The sequence below is a fragment of the Melospiza melodia genome, chromosome 4 (assembly GCF_035770615.1).
Source record: "Melospiza melodia melodia isolate bMelMel2 chromosome 4, bMelMel2.pri, whole genome shotgun sequence".
Taxonomy (NCBI): domain Eukaryota; kingdom Metazoa; phylum Chordata; class Aves; order Passeriformes; family Passerellidae; genus Melospiza; species Melospiza melodia.
This window is the reverse complement of record NC_086197.1, coordinates 60,769,361-60,793,898: the sequence shown is the minus strand read 5'-3', so window position 1 is coordinate 60,793,898 and position 24,538 is coordinate 60,769,361. Positions and strand designations below refer to the sequence as shown.

The 24,538-nt window shown below is 43.3% G+C and overlaps 1 protein-coding gene across 1 annotated transcript; it reads right to left on the bottom strand.

Annotated features, from left to right (window-relative positions):
• Positions 1-8,711: 8,711 nt before the first annotated feature.
• BTG1 (BTG anti-proliferation factor 1) lies at positions 8,712-11,501 on the bottom strand. The gene is made up of 2 exons (XM_063154912.1): positions 11,149-11,501; positions 8,712-9,992 (listed from the first exon to the last, which is right to left on the bottom strand). The coding sequence occupies exons 1-2, from the start codon at positions 11,294-11,296 to the stop codon at positions 9,628-9,630; spliced, it is 513 nt and encodes a 170-aa protein (XP_063010982.1). The 5' UTR covers positions 11,297-11,501; the 3' UTR covers positions 8,712-9,627.
• Positions 11,502-24,538: the final 13,037 nt, after the last annotated feature.

The window sequence follows — 24,538 nt, the reverse complement described above, 5'->3', positions numbered from 1 at the left end:
ACATGACCTAACTTTAGACTTTCATTTGACTTTTCACCCTCCAGTTTCTCCCCTTCCCTCCTCTCACTGCCATTTCTCCAAAAGGAAGAACATCAGATAAAAAAAGTATGTATAAGAATTCTCACCACATTTCCAAGGAGAAAGACACAGGAGGCTTTCTTGCTCTTGGTTATGCCCACCACTTTTTTCCATAAATATTTTGCAACAATAATTGCTTAACCATATCATAGTATTTACAGAAACTTCTCACACATTTTATGCCATTCCAGCACCTTCTCTCATAGTAACAATTTAGGTTCCTGTATACTTGCATGGGTGTACTTCTACATACAGCAGTTTGTAAATGACTGAACTGTTAAATATTTTAAGTAATGTGACCATTCCTGAAAACAGAAGGTGGTGTGCATACCCACCACAGGAACAGCCACTCAACCACAATTACCTCCCTCCAAATAACTTCCACTTTAAAGGGTTCTTTCTCTAGGAATCATTAGTCAAAAAGATCTTTTTGTAGTTTATATCATACCCCACCACCACCAGCAGCAGAATAACTGCCTTGTACCCCGCTGCAGCTGCCCTGGCTGCTGGCTGCATCCGCAACACAGGCAGGATGCACTCTGCCCACAGCTCTGTCTGGAAAGCAGCTGCAGAGAAACAATCACTTGAGAATCTAGCTCCAGCAAATCAGCACTGCCATTTATCTTGGACTCCAGTAACAGTGGAGGCAGTCAAACACACACCAAACTCAGGGACCATGAGGATGAAGGATGGGTTTATCCACTGAGTAGTGAATGTGCACAGCCAGCTCCCCAGAGCAGGGCTGCTGTGCTTCTTGGTGAGCAGGTAACACCAACACTGAGCAGCACCCCATGTTCCCACAGGTGTCCTAAAATCTGCTCTACAATGCTTGTGAGGTTTCTAGCAAGCACACTTACTAGTTCACAGGCAAAATTTGCCAGGCTTATTAGTGCAGGAGACTGGGGCGGTGAGAGTTAGAACAAATGGAAATTTTCAAATGCACACAAGAAAGAGGTAAGCTGGAATTGAAAGCTTGTTGGGGTTTTCTCCCTTGTAAATTCCCTCATTTGTCCTCAAGGACTGCATATAAACATGTACATTGCAGCCCATGTGATCAGACACTCTCTCAAGAACTATAAACAGCGTAGCTATGAATCATTACTAGGCTGGAATTGCATTCAGTTCTTTCCCAATGACTCACCATATGGATCATTTGTCTGGTCTTTCACCTTCCCCACTTCTCTCCCTCCCCCAGAGATCACACATGAGCCCTTCCCGAAATTCCAGCAGGGGGGAGGTTTGCTGGGCCCATGCTGGCTCTGGCAGGCAGGTGAGAGGCGCGGCTCTCAGCGCAGGTGCTGAGCTCACCCCCGGCTGGCTGCCCAGCTCAGGTGCTCCAGTCCCACGGGACACAAGTCCAGCGACCCCCACAACTTCAGCTCATTTTGAGCACGTCAGAAAAGCCATTTCTGCCACCCCACCTACCAGAATGGTAATTTCGCACAAAGTGGGGGAAGAAATGTGTTTGGGTAGTTACACATCTTAACCCACTGCAGCTAGGTCGGACTGAGCAATACATCAATCAAAGCTTTCATCTTTCCTTTAAAAGAGAAAGGTAAAGCCTGTTCCTAGCCTTCACGGTCGTAGAAAAAAAATGTGTTGAAATTATGACTTCCAAATCTTCAAAGGCAGATCGTAAATAAAAGTGCTGACATTTATTGCTTTTAAGCAAATCACATACTGGAGTGTGACTCATGAACGTTGGAACTGGCAAGCACCAAGGCAATCATGTTGAGGATGAGATCATGATGCAGTAGGTGTGCAGCATTCTCTTTTCAGCCTATTCACTATCTCTATTCTACAGTAATAAAGAAGAAAGTTTCTTTTCAGTCAATAATAAAGACCTTAATGTGCCTTCCAGGGCCCATGGAAATAATAAAAAGTACATTTCTGCTTCACTAAGAAAGCTTTTGATACATACTTGATCTCATAAAATACTGAAGGGCATATGACGTATTCACATGAATAAGTCAAAAGGCTCCACGGTACTCATACCAGTAAAATTAGTAATGTGCAGGGGCTGAGGTCTTATATTTTAAAACATTGGAGCACCAATCTTCATTTTATTGTTTATAAACTGCTTGCAAAGGGATGTTCCTGTAGAAAGGAGGGTATAACAAAAGGGGCAAGAAAAAGAAATTACATATCTGTACTGCAGAATTAGTCATGGGGTTACATCAGTTTAATAATTCAGGAGACATTTTGTACACATATCAGGTTGGCTAGGAATTAACTTAAACTTCAGTAAATTCTATGAATAGTGATTTCAAATTTGAATGACATGCACGTATTTTTCTAGTGAATAATTGCAGAAACTATCGCTTTCAGTATTCAGAGCCAGGGTTCTGCTGCTCACGATGCAAGGCTTGTCAATTCTGCAAGCAACAAGCTTTGAAGATAGTCAGAGGAACATTTGGATAAACAATCAAGAAGATATATTTGTTCAGCTGTCCCTTCTAAAAAGTACTTACATATCTGCAACATGTTTTCCTCAATTATATTACAAAAGCCTCACCTATGTTAAATGTATCTAGACAACAAAGAAAGTATGATAAATACCATCAAAATTTACAATCTGGTACCTTCATCACACAGACACAGGTCCTTTACAAACAGTGAACTAAATTTATCATTTTCCTTAATGTCATCATGATTCAGGCTGATACTGCCCCTTGTACTGCCTTCTTTTTTTCCCTACTGATCCACAAACAGAATGACCTCATGCTGCCTGCAAGCAAAGGAGTTAGACAATAGGCTGCAAATGACAAAGGATGCAGGAAGACAGGAGTTAAAAACTAAATTATTATAACAAAGGCTACATCTAGAGGTGGAACCGCAAAGTTGGTTAATATCACTAGAATAACTTTATAGCATTAGATGTGCCACACAAGCACCTTGATATTATTTTGTAGTGAGGATATAGAGTTTTTCACACCTGTAAACAAACACCTAACTTACACACTATAGAATGTGTATGTTACCATATAGAAGCAGCTGCTCTGTTGCATCCATCTAGGGAAGTGTGCTAGGCTCAACCAAAACGGACCTTTGGTTGATTCTTCACCCATCGGCTTACTAGAAACCAGAGAAATCTGCCTCCTATGTTACAAACTATTGGCAAGAATATACAATGTAAAAAACACCTTTGCTTTATTTCCTGTCATGCCAGTATCACATTGATTAAAATGTTGCAAACATTCTCTTAGACAGCTACATTTGCTCCAGAACACAAAAAATCCTGAAAATCTACTCAACTGAATAGCAAATTGAGTCAAGCTGCAAATTCGCATACCGAAAAATTAAAGAGAAAAATAGGAATACATGTTCCTGTTAATACCAAGGTCTTAAGGCATAAAAAGTGAATAAGGTGGATAATTGCCCCCCACCTATGCAAAATTACAATCTTCAGAACACCTGCAGTGACTTGAATTAAATCACAGCCAGCAGGACTTCAGGATGACCCACTGAAAAATAGTCTAATAATTAAATGTGTGCATATATATACATTTATACAATAAATTTATATATGTACCCATATATACATACAAATAAAACTTTGTTTTAACTTCAGTGCAGAGAAGAAATACTGTCTTTTGATATTCTTTTTAACATACAAGAAACTCAGTAACTTGTGCCCAGCAAAACTATAAACCCAACAATTATTAAGTGTTCTTACATTACAAAAAGCAAAAAATGAACTTTATCGAACACAGGAAAGCAAGGGCACACTGTTGGAAAGTCTTAATTGCAGCCAATGTCATCAGATGACTCACTGGTACTAGAAATCTGTCTTTAAGCTGATCTGTGAGTTAGAAGATGTAGCCAAGCCTTAGCTCCATGCTAGAGCTCCTTAGGTAAGAGCTGCTGCCTGGAACCCAACTGTGACTGCTGGGCAGCATCCCCAGCCCTGACACCGTCCCTGGGCATTCCAGACACTGCTGCTCTTTGCCTACATTCAGGGCTGTTCCAAGAAGGCTGAAGTTCTTCTCCCTTGCATCCTTACCATGCTTACAGGTTCATGTTTATCATTTCATTCAGTTACATAATCGGCACATAGAACAATCACACTGGATTTTACAGTGCCCCAGAGAATGTGAAAGCTTGAGGTTTCCTGATATCTAAAAGGTAAAAGCTACACCTCTTAAGAAAACATTAGAAGACTGTTGCAAGCCATGATGAGACACTGAGCAGCTGACCACAGGAATCACTTCGCTCTGCAAAAACATAATCTACATTCCCTCAGCCTGGGATTTTTCTCATCCTGTACGATCCTGTTTCTCCTCCTCATATGCTGTCACCCGTCACTTTCAGTAAAGAAAACCTGGAAACCTGAACATGCAGCATTTCACTTGTTTTCCTTGGTTGTGAGTCAATTTTCCTTGCCAGCTCTGCAGTCACGGCATTGCAATACTACAAGGGCAAACATCTGCTGTCAGGCATGCAGCACTACTGCTTGTGTGGATTTCTTCCCAGCAGCTGGGAGGAAACGCTCCTTCTTGTTTAGACAAAAGTATCAAATGGTTAGGAAATAAGGAGTTAGGAAAAGATGTATACAAGGTTCACGCTTGAGAAACACAAGAGCTCAGCCTTAGCCACTAAGAAAATTCCATTAGACGTGAAGTTAACAATAATTTAGATCTGTTCATTTCTGGTAAGTCAGCCATTTTACTGTTGACCTACTTTGTATCAGCAATAATTTGTCACAGTGCATTCTCCAACTGCTACTGAAAGAAAGGTTGAAACCATACATTAAGAGCAGAGTGTCAAAGCAACTGATGTTAATTATACCCCGCAATTCCTATGTTGATGAAATTGTCACTGCTAACTATTAATACAGCATTTATTGTCTAAGCCCAGCTTGCTCTACCAACCCCTGAAAGCCACTGAATTAACATCCTGCTTCTCAGTGTTCACATTGGAATGTAAATCTGAAACGTGTAAAAATAACCTCTGCTATTACACCAAGAATGTGTAAATACACATTCCTTTTTTGGGAGAACTATTTATCTCCAGTCTATACATGTTTCACTCTTTAAACTAAAAACAGCTTTAATGTTCTTCAGTCAAGTGGCAGCTTTTTGCCAATATAAACTATTTTCTCTTAAAATTATGGCATTAAGTAGAAGAATCACTGTAAAATGTAGAGTACTACTTGATTTATGGAAATTCAGAAATGAGCTTTACCTAGACACACAAAAAAGAAAAGCAGCAATGTTCTTTGCTGTATTCATTGCTAACCTGCACAATAACAAGAGATCATATTCTCCCAGCATAAACAAGGTTAATTAGAAGGACACCTTATGCGTATTGAGTGTTCATGTTCCATGACATCTGCTTAATTTGGTGACAGAAATGTTTACAAGCATCAGCACAAACTGAGCACTCCAGAAGCACTAACTGGATTCTTTATGGTTTGCACATCAGTAAACTGTTTTGTAAGGTTCTACTGCTGCAGTACAGTTCCCCCTGCCTCTAAATAATCTCTCAAGCTTTTTCTTTACCCATTTAAATTGAAGACAGTCAAAAATATACAGGCTTAACAATATTTAGCCTTCAAAATTGTCATCTCTAAGCCGTGGTCTGAGACATACAACTTGGTATGATCCAAGAAGACTTATTTTGTGATAAATATAGAAGACATTCTTATCCTATGAATAAGGAATGAAGACTTTCACATCCTATGATCCAATATGAGATACAACAAAATTATAAGCCAGAGATGGTATTTTCACATCAGAAAAGTGCCTCATGTTATTTCCAAATTCTTGTGTAGATTGATAGAACAAACCAATAATATCCTGTGGCATAGTGGCCTGTCATATACAGACCTACTTGAAAATCTTTGCAGAGTCAGCAGAAAAGTGGAAAACTAAAATCAGCATTATTAGCAATCGAATGAGAATCCTCACATCTCTATTCAAACCAAAAAATGACACTAAGGTCTACAGGAAGAAGAAAATTATGGTCCAAATGGCCGCTTAAGCCAGATGTACATCTCCAGAATAAGCAGGAGCAAAACGCAACTGCAGAGAGAACAAAACAACAGAGCTTCTTACAGGATACATGTAATACAACTCTCTGTAGGAGGAGCATCATTACCAAACATAAATAGTTTGGTACCAAACTATACCAAACAAAAGTAGCATTGAGTAGTAGGATCTGATACCACACAGTAGCACAGTGGGGGAATACACTGTAAGAAAAAAAAAATAAAATTGCTCACCTGGCATAAACTAGAAAGCAACTGTACACTTTATAAAAAGACATTCACTGAATGGTCAACAAGTCTGAGCAGACTGATCCATCACTCTGAGAAGAGCTGCAGCATCAGAGCCTCCTACAGCTGAGACTGCCCTCAGAACAACTACAGGACTATTCAGGGCTCCTCAAGGAAAGTCAGCTAATTTAACTAACGTGCACTGATCAAGCAGGTCTTGAATGTGTTCTCATCGCTAACATTTGCATTAAAATAACAGCCTTGCCTGTTTCGTAATGGCACCTTAAATGAAATTCAGAAGTGACAAGCATTTAGCTTAGTGTGCTGCTTGTTCTACCTGCAACAAAACACAGGATTGGCAACAGCCTACATCTACAGACATACTCCACTTCTCTCAGGAGTCCTTATGCCCTGCTGTCACAGTATGCTAAGTACTTTCAAAATCAGACAAGGGCACATTGTGTGCACATTGGGATATATTTAAATTCTAGCTGGAATAAATCCCAGCAACTCTGAGGACATAGGTTGTACCAATTACTACTTACAGCTGCAGTTAAAAATTATGCCATGAATGAAAGCACCTTACCATAAAAGGACTAAAATGTTAACGATCTAAAGGAGCAGGCTCACTCTTGGTTCAGTGTCACATGCCAGTCTCACAGATGGAACACTTGCTGCCTCACAAAGCTATGCTTAATTTACCAAAAAGAAAGTACTGACAGCTGATGCTTTCATAATGTGCACAGCTCACGTCAAAGACCAACTATACAGCTACCCCTTCTGATGCTGCTCTTGCTGTGCAGCAGAAAAGGCTGCAGGCAGCACCACAATACACCAAGCATGGTTCAGCCAGCAGTGAGCTTCATGAAAGTTTAATACAGCTTTAAAGCCAAGCTCAATGTTTTCTTTCTACTCAGATACACTTCTGCTGTCTGCAGACAAATAACACAACAGAAATTGTGGTTTGAATACTCCTACCACTAGAATAAATTTCTTGCTTACAGATTTAACAATTTAAAGTGTCATCTTAAAAGTAAGAGAATTTTAAAGGTATCAAAACATGAGCCTAAACCTTGACTCTGTGCATGAGTTACACCTGTACTTTACTATAACACAGGCTCACTCTGAAGCTTTGGTCATACATCTTTTGTCAGATGCCTACAGAGCAAGGTCTTTAAAGTTCACTGCTTCAGGAGCACTTATGTTTCCACCACTCCATGCCAGAAAGCAAAGGGCCAGAGAAGCCCTAGCAATACTTTGAAGTGCTGAATATTGCCATACATATGCAGACCATTGTAAAACTCGTATTTGTAGATTTGAACTTTCGAAAAAACAAAGGAAAAGAAATTGTTAAAAAAAGCTGGACAGTTCAGTCTTATGTTTTGCTTATATATAACCAGCTATATTACAGATCATTATAAAGACATGAACTGGAGATACAACACATTACTACTGCCTAATTGTAAAGGCTCATTCATAGTTGAGCAGGAGATGCAACAACTCCTGGCAAGTCCGATGCTTAGTTCTCCCACAGCTTGCAAGCTTGGCTGGCAAGCAATGATGGCTGTCCTTTCGTTCAGAGCACCAACAGCAGCTCTTGTGACTCAAGTGACCATGGTGGGTAGGCCTTTTATTAAGCACTCACAGAACAAAGTACACGGGAGATAAGGAACAGAAGTCTTGAGTTTTACTCCAGCACTCTGACAAGTGTAGAGTGGTAAAGAATTTCTCTCAAGTGTATCTGCTGTGCTGCACACAAATGACGTTAGTGTGGTGCTTAAGTGAATCACATCTCTACATCATCCATTAACTATGAATACACATATAAGTATGGGCTTCTCACTTCACCTCAGCCAATCTTTAAAGTTTGGGAAAAAAGATCAACATACCTTTTGTTGAATCCAATCTTAATGATTTCTAAAGTGAAAGTCTTGCATCTGAAGAAAGCAAAAGGCAGGAATCTGCTCTTAAGGCTAAGGGACACTTGTCCCAACTCCTATTGTGCAGGGAATCCATCAGGTAAGAACTGTGAACTCGTGAGCAAGTAGGTCACAATGGACATTTAGGTTTGCTATTATCCTTCATCAGGAAGCCAAGTAAACTTTAATCCTCTGGATTTATTCAAGTCATCTTTGGTGGATGTTATTTCTGTACCTTTTCCTCATATCCTGGAATTACTGGCCCTGGAGTTATTTCCACATTGACTGCTTTTACAAGGTTTAAAGTGACATACATCATGTTCCCCTCAACTTCCCAACCATTTATATGTGAGGTCTTCATTAATCCAGGTCTGTACCAAGTGTTCCCTAGCATCAGGGTGCCACTGATGTTCTTAGGCCTTTGTAGTACCTATTTTATTTCTACTGTGAGACAAAAATAATTTAACTGATCCTATGTAATCACGACAAGAGATTAATTAAAATGCCAAGATAGGAAACAATTTATTATAGAGAGAAGAAAAATTTCTCATCCAAAATATAGAAATCTGTACAACTTTGCCACAATCAATATACATGAACTGTACAAATTTACACCAGTTCATAATTTACCAAATAAAAGATGACTAACAAAGTTCACAAAATAGATGGTGGTTTGTGGAAAAGACTTTTACCCAATTAAGAACAAGGAAATTACAAACCAGACCTCCACTTTCTAAAAATAAGAAGTTTACTCAGTCTTAGAAAACTACAAGCTAGCAAATGTACAGATAGCTGGCTGGTGCTAACACCACAGTTCAGACAGTGTCTTTATATGGTCTTTTTAAAGCCTGTTGCCATGGCAGATTCTGATCACTTGCTACTTTTGAGGCCAATGTAAAGATCTGACCATTTTCCCAGGTCATTCTTACTATTTTTATCTTATGTACATTTATACATATTTGTAAGTGCTAGGTAAAAGTCTGAAAATTAAAATTTCCAGTACGATGGTGTTCATAAGTCTTGTTACTGAGCTGCCAAAAATGCTAACAATTAATAAATGTAATAGTGCAAATTTACTCTGCAAGACTTACTGCAGAGAATCACTTTATAAATACAGATTGGGGTTGAAAATTGGTGTAGAAATTAAGTCAGGTGTCTTGGAGAAACTGACACTTCCTAGATCTTCTTACTCCCTAGCAAGCTGCAATCATTTTGACTCACAGGCTATTAAATCACTGAAAGGTACTGTCCAAACTATGGCACTGTCACTTTAAGTATACCACTCTAACGTGTGCCAGATCTTCACAGCTGTGACATGGTTTAAATTCCATAATCCATCCCCAGAGGTGCCCACCCAAAGTAAAAACCAAATTTATCCATCCATTTTAAGGTGATCCATCCACAGACTATATCTTAACCTGATACAGTCATCATATTGTAGCTTTTGGAAGGGCTAGTTCTGCCCAAGAGAAGTTCCTCCTTACAGCTTATTCTGCTGTCTACCATTTGCATGTTGGTGTTACTTTGGCTACCTCCTGCTGGTGCAGCTTCGTACAGCACACAGATGGAGCCATCCTCTCCAATGCGATAGGACACTTCGTACGGGTCAACCCAGAGAGTGAGTTCGCTCGGAAGAAGCTGAAACAGTTCCTGACTGCTCAATCCAATCCGCTGTGCTGCCTGTCCAATGAGAGGATCCATTTTATGGTTGATCCGGATACATCGGTAACCTGATCCCTTGCATGGCTTTTCTGGGAACCAGTGGTGTTTATAATGTTCTATAAAATAAAAAACAAACGTTATCCTCCTTAATTCCGCGCTGAAAGATACACGCAGCAATTGCTGGTCTCTTGCAAATTTCGTACCTCAAGATCTTAATAAGCTTATTACTTTAGCATCAAATGACTTGAAAAATCATTATAGGTTTTATTTCTGATGATGATTTACACAAGTGCAACGTCCCTTGGGAAGCACTCGTACAAAGTTACTGTTTTGTGCTACTGTATAGAGAACAACATCCACCGCCAGACAGGAGTGAAAAGCCACTTCCTGGCATTCAGAAAAACAAACACAAAAATACAGAAATTATTACATACATAACAGAAAAACTCAAGAGCTTCAAAACACCATAAACCAGATAGGAAAAAAAGACCCTTTCCAACATCCTATTGAGATCACACCCAAGCTTAGCTCGTCACATTCTAAGAACACCCAAAAATAACTAGGGAGGAAGCTGGGCAGCGTTTACCGACTGACTCAAGCTGTATTTCACCACTGCTCTTCCCAGCCTATTTTCCATGGCGAGAAACCAAGGACTTCACTTACCTCAGGAGTTTTATCCCACCCAAAACCCTATCGATCTGAGGGTACTCGTAGCCACTACCGAGCCCACTGGGGCTTGGGATTACAAAACCCACTGGGCAGCGAAAGAACCCACGGTATTCGCTCCTAACCGGGGCTGTGGGCAGCTAAGAGACGCTTCCAGAAGAAAGGGGAACCGAGAGTCATCGTTACCGATGAATTTTACTTGACAAAGAAACCCAGTTTCGGAACGTTTTTCTTTCTGGAAGCGGGGCGGTTTGAGCCCTCGGCGCGGAGCTCAAGTGCGGGCTGCTCGAAAGCTTTGTCTACGGACGGGAGGGGGGAGCTGCCTGCGCGACGCCCGAGCCCCTTTTGTTTACACCCCGCTCCTGCCTCCCGCACCCGCCGGGGCCGGCTCGGCACGGAGGGTGCCCGCAAGGGGCGAGCCACGGCCGCGGAGCCTCGGTAGCCCCGCCGGGGGCTCCAGTCCCTCAGAGAAGCCGACCTTTCCTTTCCCCCTCTCCGGGCGCCCACGGAGCGCGGTGCCGCCCGCACCGCCGGCAGCCCTGCCCAGGCGGGCGGCCCGCGGCGGACGGGGGAGAGCGGCTCCCGCCGCGCCCTCGCCGCCCTCACCTGCCAGCAGCTCCTGCAGGCACTGGCTGAAGGTCTGCAGCTGCCGCTCGTTCATCAGCCCCTTGGTCCGCAGGAACTTGGAGATGAAGCCCACGGCCGCGGCGATCTCACGTATCATGCTGGCCCGGGTGTACAGGGCGGGATGCATGGAGGCGGCGGCGGGCGGCAGCCAGGTCTCCGGGGCGGCCGGCGCTGGGGCGGGACGGGGCGCGGGACGGGACGGGGGCAGCACGGCTCTAACTGGGCGCGGAGCAGGCGGCAGAACCCAGATCACATCCCGGGGGCGGCAGCCTCCGCCTCCTCTTCCTACGGCAGGGGGGCGGCGGCAGCAGCGGCGGCCGCAGCAGCGCTCCCCGCATTTCCTGCGGCGAGGGGCGAAGGGAGCTACCCGCCGTCCGCCGCTTGTTATAGCCGCTACCGACCGGAAGTGGCGTCACGGCGCCGGGGCCGCGCCGCCGCCAATCCGGCGATCGCACCATCGTGACGACAGGTAGCGGGGCGGGGCTTGCCGGGGCGGATGACGTAATCGGCTGTAAACAAATAGAGCCGGGGGCGCGCGCGGGGGTCGGTACCAGGGTTCGCGTGCCCGCGCGAGGGCCTCCGCGTGCCGGGGCGCGCGCCTATGCTGCGCGGGGGGGCCGTGTGCGCGGGGGGCGGGGCGCGCGCCAGTGCGGGGCGTCCCCGCGCGGGGCTCCGTGCGCGTCGGCGCGGGCAGGGCGCGGCGCGCGGCGGGAACCCGCGCGAGCGCGGCCGCGCGCTGTCTCCGGGGAGCGCGGAGCCACGTCAGCGGCGGCCCGAGCGGCGCCTCCCCGCGCAAGGGCGGCCGCAGCACGGCTGCGGCGGGGGCGCTCCCACAGCGCCCCGTGAGCGTCTGTGCGCGCAGGCGGCCGAGGAGGCGACGTGTCTGCGCGTCCTCGCCCTTTCCCGACGTGTCTGCGCGTCCTCGCCTTTTCCGGAGCGCGGGGGTGTGCCGGTGGCACCAGGCAGTGCCCGGCGGCCCCGGAGCCGAGCGCGGCGCTCCCTCACGTTTGTGAGCCGTGCCCTTCGGACCGCGTCCCCACCGGGGTCTCCGGCCGGGGGCCTCCGCGCAGGGCGAAGCCTTGGCCGGGCAGCCGGCGGCCCCGGGCCCGTGTGCCGGAGCACAGCGAAGCCCCGCACAAGCCGGCAGCCAGGCCTCGGCTCTGGCTCTCTGCGGACGTGCCAAACCCAGCGTCTGGCCCTGCACGCTCCCCGTGCGCCCCGCGCCTTCCCCATCGCGCTGTCCCGGGTGTCCCGTCACAAAACCTTTGCGGTGAGTGATGTATCAGCCAGTGACTGCCAAGAAGAGCGTCTGTCTCAGGCCTTCCAGTGCTCTGTCTCCCTTTTTGCTAAAAAAACGGGGAGAGAAAAAAACGACAGAAGATTTCTGTTTGGTTAGTTTGTTTTGGTTTTGTTAAAAAACACAAAAGTCAAGCTTCTTTGATAGGAAGCCTTATTCCTTCCCAAGGGTTTGTGCCCTGCCCCCTTGCAAAGCTTCAAGCGAGATACAGCCTGATGCCTGACATTTGCATGTACAGTTCTTACAGTCAGCGATCAAAAATTAGCCCAACAGAGGCACACACAACATACGATTCCTTTTTCAGTGAAAATAATTCAGTAATGAAATCTATAAAAAATACGTGTGTGAAATATTTTGAATAAAAGATGAAAGCAAACGGTTTTTTTTTTTGCTTATCTGGTGTGAGAAATGTAACTTTATAGTGCCTTTTATTCTTTTCTCTGCACACGGGATCTATTCTATGTTAGTCCCCAGTCTCAGGGGACTCTCATTGACTCTATACACAAGGGAAATGTGCAAAACACCTTAAAAATATAATCGGGAGAGCTCAAACTCACAGCTTTACTGCATACTAAAAATGTTGGTGTGGGTTTTCGAGCACAGTCCCATCCATTTTCCCCCTACTAACTTCTGAGTATTTACATTAATAATCATGAGCTGACCCTCCATTCTCTGGGAAGGGAAGAGCTGCCATCCTGGCCTGGGCTCCTCAGGTGCCAGCCATCCTTTCTTCTCAGTGCTTCTGTGGTACATGTGAGGTATGTCCAGAGCTGCCATTTCTGCTCTGTTCATAGGTTGGAAAGTACTGTGTTCTTTAAACCTTGAATAGCAGATGCTTCTCTCCCCCTTCACAGCAAGGGCCACCATCCTACTGGAAACTGCCACTTACCTTGGGCAAAAGTGATGTTTGAGCATCACAATTACAATAAAATAATTACTTCAAAATACAACAAAATACTTCAAAAAACAGCAAAAAATAATACAATGTGTGCCACCTTTGCCTGGACCTGAGCTTTTTTTATTTGGGCCACTTTCTCATCTCTTCTACATAATTCCATCCAGAATCAAATGCTCAGAAGGAGTTTTAGAAACTCTCAAGTAAGTAAGTGGTCACATATAGTAGCACCCCACAACATTTTAAAAAGGTTTAAAAAGCTGTTCCCACCATAACTGCCACAGACAGCAAGCCTGCTCCAATTTGAATCATCCCCTTTGACTGATGCTTCTAAGAACATCATGTGGCAACATGTACTTCATGTCACACTGAGAGGGGGAGAAATTTAAAATGTCCTTTTTAAACTTTTTTCTATCTTAAAAAAAAAGAAAAAAAATTTCTGTACCATCAAGGAGTTCCTCTCAAATCTCTTGTAAAGTCAATACATTCAGGACTCTTCAGCAATCAGTTTTCATAGCTCCTATTGATTCCAAATAGTAGCAGCATGTGTCAAAGTTTTCTGTGTGGGAAGGGTAAAATGCTGTGCATACAGATCCAGTCCACTGGTAAGGAATGAACTGCCTTGGTGTTCATTGCTTGCAGCCAGCAAGCTGCTCAAGTGTAACTTCAAGGCCAAGGCTTGAGCTGCCTGCCAGGAGGATCTCATCCCTATCCACGGGTGTGAACAAGGTGACTGGAGCTGCTGATGCTGTTTTCCCAGTCCAGGCAAGTCCATTTCCATCTCTGTGCTAGGCAGGACAGCAAAGGAGCTGCTGCCATTTCTGGCCTGTGAAATTCTCCCAAAGATCCTCATCTTTACAGCCTGCAGGCCCTTAATTGATGGGAAGACTTTGGCCTGCGGCTCGTGGCATGAAGCAAAGTCAGCTTTTCTTGACTGGACTGTGATGGAGAGCATCAAGCAGGCTAGCACACCACAGCCTGTTGCTGCTTTGTAGCTTAGCTGTCTGCCAGCTGCCAGCACATTTCACTGATCTATCATGCCACTCTGAACGTTTCCAGTGCTTCCACATTTTGGGATGTACTAAGTGGTTCTTTTTTCTCTGGCCAGCTCCCAGCTGTACTCCTGTCTCTGCAGCTCCAGACCCAGAGGAGGCAGTTTCCCTGCTTAATAGTGCAAGATGCTCGCTGATACATTAATGGCAGGGTGCTGAAGAAGATAAATGTAAACACTTAAGAACTGCTTTATTCAGCCCATCTAATACTTGAAATGAAGCAGAGAGACCCTAGGGAGGAAAAATAAAGAAAAAGGGTATGTGATCATGTAATTAAAGACTGGGTCATAAGGCACATGCACAGAAGGGTTGAATTAAGGTTCTACTGGTATCCCAGCTTCTGATATTTCCTAACTTTTAAGGAATACAATGCAACCTTTACAACATTTCTTTTGTGTTGTTTTGGCAGAATCTGTTTTTTGACACTGGTTTGGAGAGAGCCTGGCCCTTTGTTGAGTTCTGTCATAATGGAAATAAGCAATAGAAATACACTTTTATCTGTGCCACACACACACATACACACCCTACAACTATTGCAACATGCTCTTTTCACAGCTTTTCTGAAGCTGCTGAGTGTTCTTTATGGTAGGTAGAAAGATTCAAGAGTTCAAAGGAGGAGAATTAGAGTTGCTTGATTTTTAAAAAATTTGTTCTAGTCTTAGGGTCTGAATTAGTATACATTTGCTTATGAAAATAAATACACTACATATTCAGCATGGATATTTTTTCCTGTTTGAGAGAGCTACAGGCTTTTTGTGTGGTATCTTATTAAAGCCTTTTAGTGTAGAAAAGTGTTAGGTCTCTTCCTGTTTCACTGTCAAGTCTAGATAATTTTTTGCATTGTTTGGCATTGACCTAATGGAGAAATAACAGTTGAGAAATAATTGGTGTTTGTTTCCAAAAAGGATTATGTATGCCTTAATTTGGCATAAGCTTTCTCTCACCTGTAAGCTGAAGGGTGCTGGTTGCAATACATAAAATACAACAACAATCCATTCTGTGTAGAGTTTAGTTTTAGTGTAGGTTGATGTTACTAAAATGCCTCAGTATTTTTGTCATTTACCAAGTATTTGAAAATGTATAGGAAGAGGTTTCCTCTTTTATCTTTATGCAGCAGAAAGCTTTCCATGGGATGCTTAAAACATTTTTCAATGTTTTAGCCCGTTTCATTCTTTGAATATGCAGTGGCAGCTCTAGTGATATTAAGTTGCTGCTCCAGGAGGCAGACATAACCCAGAGTCTATAACCAACCCTGCATGCCATGCTGCTCCTCAGGAGACCCCATGGCCTGGCTGTGAATTCCCACCTTGTTTTGTAAAGTTTTCAAGCAGACACTCCTCAAGCTACAGTGGCGATATGGGACTCCTCCCTGGAAAAACTTTGGCTCCACGGCTTGGTTGTAGACAGAGATAGCAGTAGCCAGCCCCTCTCACTGCAGGCGAGCGCCCTTACCTGGCCTTCTAAGGGGGATGTTGACACTAAGGCTTTTTTCCCCTGGAGCCTTGAGAGCAGGCTGTCATTCCTGTTCTGATGCTGCTAGAAATGTGTGGACTTGAGCTCAGGCACAGACCTGGGCTCAGAATCGTGGTATGGACCCAGCCCACTGCCAAAGCAGCACTCTGCAATGAGTAGGGGGTAGGGGCTTTTCAGCTCCAAATGTAAGCCTGCCTCTCAACCCAGCATTGCAACCCCGCACCTAACTGCAGCGTTGGAGCAGTGAGTGTTTCATCCTGAAAGTGTGGGGGTGAAGAAGTCAGTCACATATTCTTCCAAAGTGGAGAAGTCTCGCCTCCGAGAAGATAGACTGGTAGGAGTCAGAGAAAGGGCAAAAGTCTGATTTGTGACCCCACTGGGAACTTCCCTTTCTGTTCAACGTGCTCATGCTTACACGCAAACCCACACGCCTGCAGTCTGCATTTCTGAATTAGCCTATCAGACAATGAATTCCTCCAACCACTTCTCACAGAAGCAGAGTCCTGCTTAAGCAAGTGGGACTAGTCCCATAAGCCAGAGTCCCATTCTGTAGTCTGGCAGTTGTTTAACAAACATTTCTGCCACTGCAGGAAGACCAGGAGGGGATGGAAAGACTCAGAGGGGCAAGGGCAGGCTGTCAGCATTGGTCATAACTATGGCATGTTCATTTTAGGAAGTCCATCTCATGACATCCTAAAATGTCATGAGGTGGATTTCCTGAAACTTTGCTGCGCTTACTCCATACAGAAAAAGGTTTGCTCTGTGGGGCAAGGTTTCAAAGGGGCCACTTTGCTTGATTTAAGCTTGATTTCAAAGGGGCCACTCACTGAGAAGATATTCCTTGTGGCATGAGCATCAGGTCTGGCCAGGACAGATTCAACAGAAGGCTTTTCCTATTCTATTTCTTTTACTTCGGCAAACAACATGCACATGTAGCAAATAAAAAGCAAATCCAGAACATAGTATTCTGTTTTGCTTATAAAGTTGATTTTTTTCCCTATGTGGGATAGTTGCAGTATGGCAGCACTTGCAACCCTTGTTTTTAATAAAGCAATCATAGTTTGCATCCAGTAAAAACAAAAATTTAAGAAAACAATAGAAACACATAATTTGAAAGCTTGTCAATTGAAAGAACTCACAACATAGCCATACATAACTATTATTACATAGTCAGGTTTTCATTTTTATGAATTTAGGAATTAAACAGGGTAGAAGAATGTACATGACATAAACAGTCATTCATTGCCATCGTGAATGGAAGTTGTTAACAGTAATATTAAAGTGAAAGTAGCTTGTAAATGAAAAGAATGATTCAACTGTTTGTTGCTGTGCTCTGCAATCAGATGATGTCATCTCAAATTCCAAAATTTTACCTTTCCTGTAGTTTTTCATAGTAAAGCTGGGATGAAAGGGATCATAAAGATTCTGCTTTTCAGGGTTTTCTTTTTTCTGGCCTGCCATATAATTTTAGGAAGACCTGAAATACTTTCAAACACCCTTGCCTGTAGTGGCTGCATTATGGGCTCTTGCACTGCCTGGTGGGCTGCCAGAGCAGCCTGTGTTGGTCAGCACGGGGCTCTCAGTGGTCAGGCAAAGGAAAAACCAGGATTTTTTTATGATACTTTTATAACAGTATTCCCTGACTTTTAGAATTAAAACTGTGACTATCTGCAGATTTTGAGTGCAAATTCCATTAAAATACTTAAAGATTTTAATAAACCAATATGTTGGTCCTGCAAGTATTTTTTTCTTAGTATTTGCACTTTACATACTTTAATTTATGGCGCAGTTTAGAATCAAGACATCATGTTTAAAATCTTTTAGTAAACATCTGAGAAAAACCCCTTTCATTTATTTTCTGATTATGTCATAAAAAGTTCTTAAGCAGCTTTATTAAGATTTGTGATTTGGAAATCAAATACACTTTTAAATAGATGGCGCCTTTGGAGCTGCTATTAAGTAGTAGCCACCAAACCTCGACCAAATCTTCCTGTCTCAAAAATGCATCAAAACAGAAAACATGGAGACATTGTAGTGGTAACACTGGATATTTTAGGGGAGGTCTGCACAGACTACAAAGGATATTACCTAATATGCCCTTACTAAAACAGAAAAAAACAGGTAAACAGTGATTGCAATGTTTAGCTAGACATAAGCACCTGCCTCACTGTACTCCAAACATCTCTCCACCAAAGCTGAACATGTGGATTTTTTGGCTTGTGAATTATCTGTCTGCATGTGTTTCATTTTGTGCAGGGTCTGGCTTTGGAGGTCAAATTATTTCATTTTAGCTGGGGTTTTTTGTCCTTTTATTGTGGTCTGTCTATCTAAATCCAGCATATCAATGCAGTGAATACTTTGCTGCAAGAAGAGGCACTTATCTTTTTCCCCTTATTTTTTTCTAGCCAATACTTGCCACAACTTATTCTTTTTACCACTGTCATTTGTAGTCATGGCACTTCTCCTGTTACAGCTTTTTTTCTCCTTGCAATGGTATTAACTCAGGCATTTTAATCAGTCTCAGACAGAATTCTCAAGACAAAATTAATATAATTAGTTCTCTAGGACAGATTTGGCAGAGTGAAGGAACATCACATAGACAGTCTGTGTTATTACCTTCCTTTGAGTACTGAGAGATTTTCTGGATATTAGCAGGTGGGGACAAAAATTAAAATCACAGCTACATGGTTCTTTCTTGATTGTGTAGCTTTATATACAGTGCTGCTCAACTGCATTTAGGGGTGAACACTTCAGTCTTGCTGGTGTGAACGTGTAGTCACTCATCCCTTTAACGGGATTGTGGTGCATGTCGCATGCCCAACATTAAGCTACTCAGCCACTCCTCATGAGACTGGAATTCTTTCCCCACATGTGATGAAGAATCCTCACTAACTTACTTTCCTGTATTCAGTCATGTGAGTAATGTCCCTGACAACAATGAGATTATCCTTATAATTGCAAATGAACAGGGTTGTGGTTTTAGGGCCCGTAGCACAAGAGACAGAATATCAGAGCTCCCGCTGGTTTTGCTTCTTTCTTAGACATGTGCCATAAACTGGGAAACTTACTTGGTCCTACACTGCCTATAAATTACCTATTCCTAACAAGAAAAACCACAAAAACAAAAAGAGCCACGCCCCCTAAAAAACCAACCAACCAACCAAAAAAAAAAAAAAAAAAGAAAAAGTTCTTGTTTTTTAATGGTACTATTTTACAGGAAACAAGAGCTATCTGATCATTTATATCAGATATAATAAAGTATCTTTTATGAGCATGCTTGATAACACTAGGAAAGCAGAGAGAGGGAGAGAGGGGCCTGAATATAAGCAGAGGCAGTAATCTATAGTTATTTCACCAAAAAAAGAAAGGGTTTTTTTCCTCTTTGTTAAAGGAAATCAGAAAAGATTAACTAAAATAGAAACTGAAATCTTGACAGCAGAAACATACACCTCTATAAAATTAGCCCATCAGTTCTGACTTAGATTAACCAGATGTCTTAAACAGGCATGTGATGAAAAACAAGAAAATCACAGATTTTTAAATAAAAAAAAAAGGAAAAAAATAGAGATCCATACATCTGTGAATCAAAAAAATTCCAGCCTTTTGATCTATGTCTTTTCATTTTCTGCTTTCTACAGCACCTTCAGTGACCATTTCCCCCGCCATGTTTGTCTCTGATGCATTTTCAGAGACAGAGGAACAAAAGCTGCTGGATACCCCTCTTACAATAGCAAGGAGATGTGCCTGGCTGTGTGGGAGGAGCCGCTCAATTCTTCCGTGTATGGCTGGGTACACATGCTTCCAGCAGCATTAAGTGTTCCTGGGAGCACGGAACAGAGTGTTCCAGCAGGATCTAACATACAGGCAAAGATAGAAAGCCATTTTCTTCACAACTATGCACTGCATTAATACATGATCCCAAGCTTGCAAGGGATGAACCTACTGTTTCAGAACTTTTTCTTTCTTTTCTTTTTCACATCTTAATTCCCTTCTAAATTATTTAAGAGGACTCTCTGGGTTGTTGTTTTCGGGTTTTTTTTTTGAAACATGATTTTTTTAAAAATTTACTGCTTTATGAAAGCTTGCTTATAAAAAATTGCATAAGAGACATAGCAGTTGCATAACACATCCCTTGAGGAAGTTCATAAAATGTCTTTACAGCCAGATTTTCCTCCCTTTGGGTTTTTGTGCCCCACAACTCAGCTAGCAGCCAGTGGAGAGAGAACAAGTAGAAATTCATTTGAGATAACAGGGGAGAAGGGAGACCTAAAGTCATGTACATCTACACTATGGAACAAGAACACAGGGCTGAGCTGCAGCAGAAGCAGGTGGAGTCCCAGCAGCTGTCCCAGTCCTCTCTGGTGCCAAGTCACTGCAGCCAGCTCAGGCCCCAAAATGGTGCTACTTCATACCAAGAAACCAACATGTGCAAAGCCAAGGTGGGGAATTTGTGCCGCACATTCCTTTCCTCCGTGTAGACATGTCTTCATTGTTTCCACTCAGTTTTGTTACCCTGGAGCTGTAGGATGTTTCCTGCAGAGTCATCTCCTCCCACCGACTCAGAGCTTCAGTCTCATCTACCAGGCAGCATGGTTTCAGTAGAGCCGTGCCAGGGCTGATGATGCCACCACCCAAACACTTCTGTTTCGCATAAGATTCAAAAAACCAAACCAAACCAAAACAGCAAAATTTCCCAATTGTCCCACTTGTGCTGAAATTTTCGGATCTGTTCAAAGCTACCTCCAAATGTGGGTGCAGGCCCCTGGATTTTTTATGACAGTATAAAGAGAATTATTAGGGTTGTCCTGGAGTGATCGTAAGAAAACTCCTTCAATTGATACAGTCCTAGAGAAAATTACCTGTCCATGAGTTATGCAATTTTCTACTTTGCATCAAAAGTAGATTCAATAGTTTCTATAAGGAAAGCTTAGTAATAGCAGATATTTCCTGACGACTGTTCACATTTTTTTGTTCTTAAGGTAGTAGAATGTACAGTAAGAAACAGAGATTGAAACCTGAGTTTTTCATGTGCCTGTTTTCAATTGCTGGACTAATGCAGTGATTTCTAAACAAAACAGCCTTAGAAGGATGAACTGAGCCATACTTCACTGCTTTGTTGATCTAAACTCAACATTTCACCCAATGGGCAAAAGTACAACAAGGATGAATTTCAGTTGCTCAGGATTTGAAGGGAACAGTAGTTACAACCCTCAGCCTAACACGACACCAATGAGGGTTCAATGCATTGAGAAGTTTTGATGATATGAAGAATCCCACTTTCTTTGGGTACAGGTGGAAATTTCATCTTTTTTCCAAGATGGGTTACATTAGATAACTGTTGCAGTGTGTTGTAATAGCCTGTTTCAGCTATCCCAGTTCTTTTCCCAGGTGTGCCAATACCCTCTCCCTTCCCCTCCCTTGCCCCCTGCTGAGTGCTGTCTGTCTGTCTTGGCATTCCAGCAAGGCCATTGTGTGATTGGCAGAGTTCAGAAGATGCCTCTCAGCCCTGGAGACATTGGGCCATCCAGGTGCCGTTTGTCTCCTCTCCCCCCTTACCTGGTCGGTGGGGTCCCTACCCCTTCCCTCCCCTCTCCCCGGGGTTAAAGGACACGGCAACCACGCGGTTTGTGGTTCTGTGGGAGCTGTTGCTGCATTCAGAGGCCTGTGGGCCAGGAATAAAGCCCTGGATCGAAACCCTCCAGCAGAACCCGACTCCTTTCCTTCACCTCACCTTAAAGCTCCTCTGCCAGAGGTAAACCTGAGCTCCTGCATGCCTGGACTTGTCCCAAGCACCAGCTGCAGCATCCAGCCAGGCAAAGGTGTCTCTGAGGTGAAACCACCACAGCTGCTGCCTCTGGTCGAGCAGCAAGGCCAGACGAGCCCAGGCACGTTCCATTCGGCTATATTGGTATTTCATTCCAATAGATAACTGTGAATCTCATTTCATTATTGATTTAATAATCTCAAGTATTTTTGACCCTGTGTTTATAAATACCCAAAACTTGCTTTAGATTCCTCACTCCAGCCATAAAGCAGTTATAATGACCACAGAAATGACAATTTCATCAGTGGAGGGTTTAGAACAAAGGCAACAGCAGTTTTACTACTCCTGATGAAGGTTAACACCCTTCTTTGTGAAGACAGATAAATAAAAGATTACCTGTAGTAAATAAAGTTATGAATGGTCACATAAAAATGAAGTAATGTTGCTCATTAACTCCAAAGATTGGAGACCAAACAGTTGTTTAATGGAGGGTGGAGGAGAATTTTATGTGCACTCATTTCTGAAGCAAATGAAGCAAATGTAGTGGCATATTTTTGTTTTATAACTGCTGTGAGTTCTCTCCAAGTATTTTTATAGTATGGTTACTGGCTTCTTCATTGATTATGTATCAGTCACGCTAAGTCCTTGAAAAGAAGCTGACCAGCCTATTTATCCACACCTTCCTCTTCTGGAAACATAAGGTCACCATGTTGGTGTGCACAAATATCAGCTGTTCACTGGTACATACGCATCCCAAATCCAACGTGTGTTCTGGCATCAGAGGAGCTTAGCCATGAAATTCTGTAGAAAGACTTTTCACTGTGTTCAATGATGTAGGAATCTTGCCTTTAAAATTTACTGAGTCTATTTTCCTTTCTTTCACTTTGTTGTTTTTAACCTGTTGACTGACTTTCATGCTTGTTTTTGGTTTGTTTGGCTTTTTCCCCCTCGGTTTTAACTGACAAAACATTCAAATTCTGGGAGACAGATGAGTTCCTTCTTGCCAATAGCAGAGTATGAGATCAGGACATGTGGAGAGACAGAGTCCAGAGGATGCTTGTTTGGAACTGTATCTTCTCAGTGTTCCTTTAACCAGTAGCTCTAAGGCCTGTGAATTGAGAACACTTATTACCCTTTGCACATGATGAATGGGTTTAAAGGCTATCAGATATATTGGAATACTGAAGGGTCACTTCAAAGGTACTTAGACACATACATTATTGAAAATGAAATTATTTTTGTTTCTAGGATGGCTGAATGACCTATTTTTACCTTGGAGATCAAGTAACACAAACAGCAATGAATATCATCCCTGTGCTGATTGGAATTACTTGAACCTCGCTACTAATACTAAAAGAACTAAGATCCACTTTTAAAAATTGATCACAGAATAGTTAAAGTTTTTAATGGTCTATTTTGTTACAAAATCCAATAAATTTTAATTTTTAAAAACCTGCAGATTACCATATGGATTACAGCACTCATAAAACACACTACAACAAACGCTTTCTTCAACAGTTCATTTGCAATTTAGATGCAAACAGAGTATTATGTGCTAAAGAAGTTTGGAAATGTTTTCAGTTATCAGAATGTGAAGTTTTTCTGTTAAATTGGGACAATTCTATTAACACAAATAATCCCACTCCTTAAGAGCACTAAATACATTCCTACTTTTCATTTTATACACACAAGTACTACTTTCAAGAGAATCAAGTATATTCCCTGATATGAAAAAATTATTAACCTGCCAAGACCAAAAGCGAGGACAATGTATAACTGCAGATAATGAGCCATTTCAAATTTGTTTACATATGTCATTTGTACATCCCAGAGCTCATAAAACATGGGTAATTGTTTTCACATGCACTAATCGAAGCCCTTTCCAAAAAGAAAAGAAAATAGAAGTCAGCCTCCTTTCAGATTCATGCATGCTCTCCCCTGAACCTTCTGCTTGGCCCCAGTTCTGTCTCCCCTCCAGACATGAGGGGACATTGGGCTGATAACCACATCCCCTGACCCCCTCTGGGAGAGCTGCAGAGGATTTAGATAATGCAAACATCATCCAAGACATGTACAGAGAAAAAAACGGGCCAGGAGAGTGTTTTTGTTCCTGTATGATGCCTGTTTTACTGCTGGGTAACTAACGCTCCTTTAGCCTGTTGTGCATCTCCTCAGCCTGAATGACAACCCGTGGCTCTGTCCACAGGGTTACTGTGTCTGTGTGCTGTGACCCCAGAGAATAAAATCTGCAGAGCAAAATTTCTGCTGCTGAGGGCCCAAAACCCACAAGATACAGTTTCTGGTGCCTGGTGCTGTGGGCTGTGTGTGACCCTTGGGCTCTCTGTGCAGCAGTGGATGGAGCACACTTGGACAGTGCATGGGGCTGCCCTGTGCCTGTGTGTGACCCCTGTATTGTGTCCCTTGGGCTGCCTGTGCAGCAGTGGATGAGCACACTGTGTGCATGGTGCTCGCTTGGACAGTGCATGGGGCTGCCCTATGCCTGTGTGACCCCTGTATTGTGACCGTGACCCCTGTATTGTGACCCTTGGGCTGCCTGTGCAGCCGTGGATGAGCACACTGTGTGCATGGTGCTCGCTTGGACAGTGCATGGGGCTGCCCTATGCCTGTGTGACCCCTGTATTGTGACCGTGACCCCTGTATTGTGACCCTTGGGCTGCCTGTGCAGCAGTGGATGAGCACACTGTGTGTGTGGTGCTCCCTTGGATGGGTGCATAGGGCTGCCCTATACCTGTGTGACCCCTGTATTGTGACCCCTGTATTGTGTCCCTTGGGCTGCCTGTGCAGCAGTGGATGAGCACACTGTGTGCATGGTGCTCCCTTGGATGGGTGCATGGGGCTGCCCTGTGCCTGTGTGACCCCTGTATTGT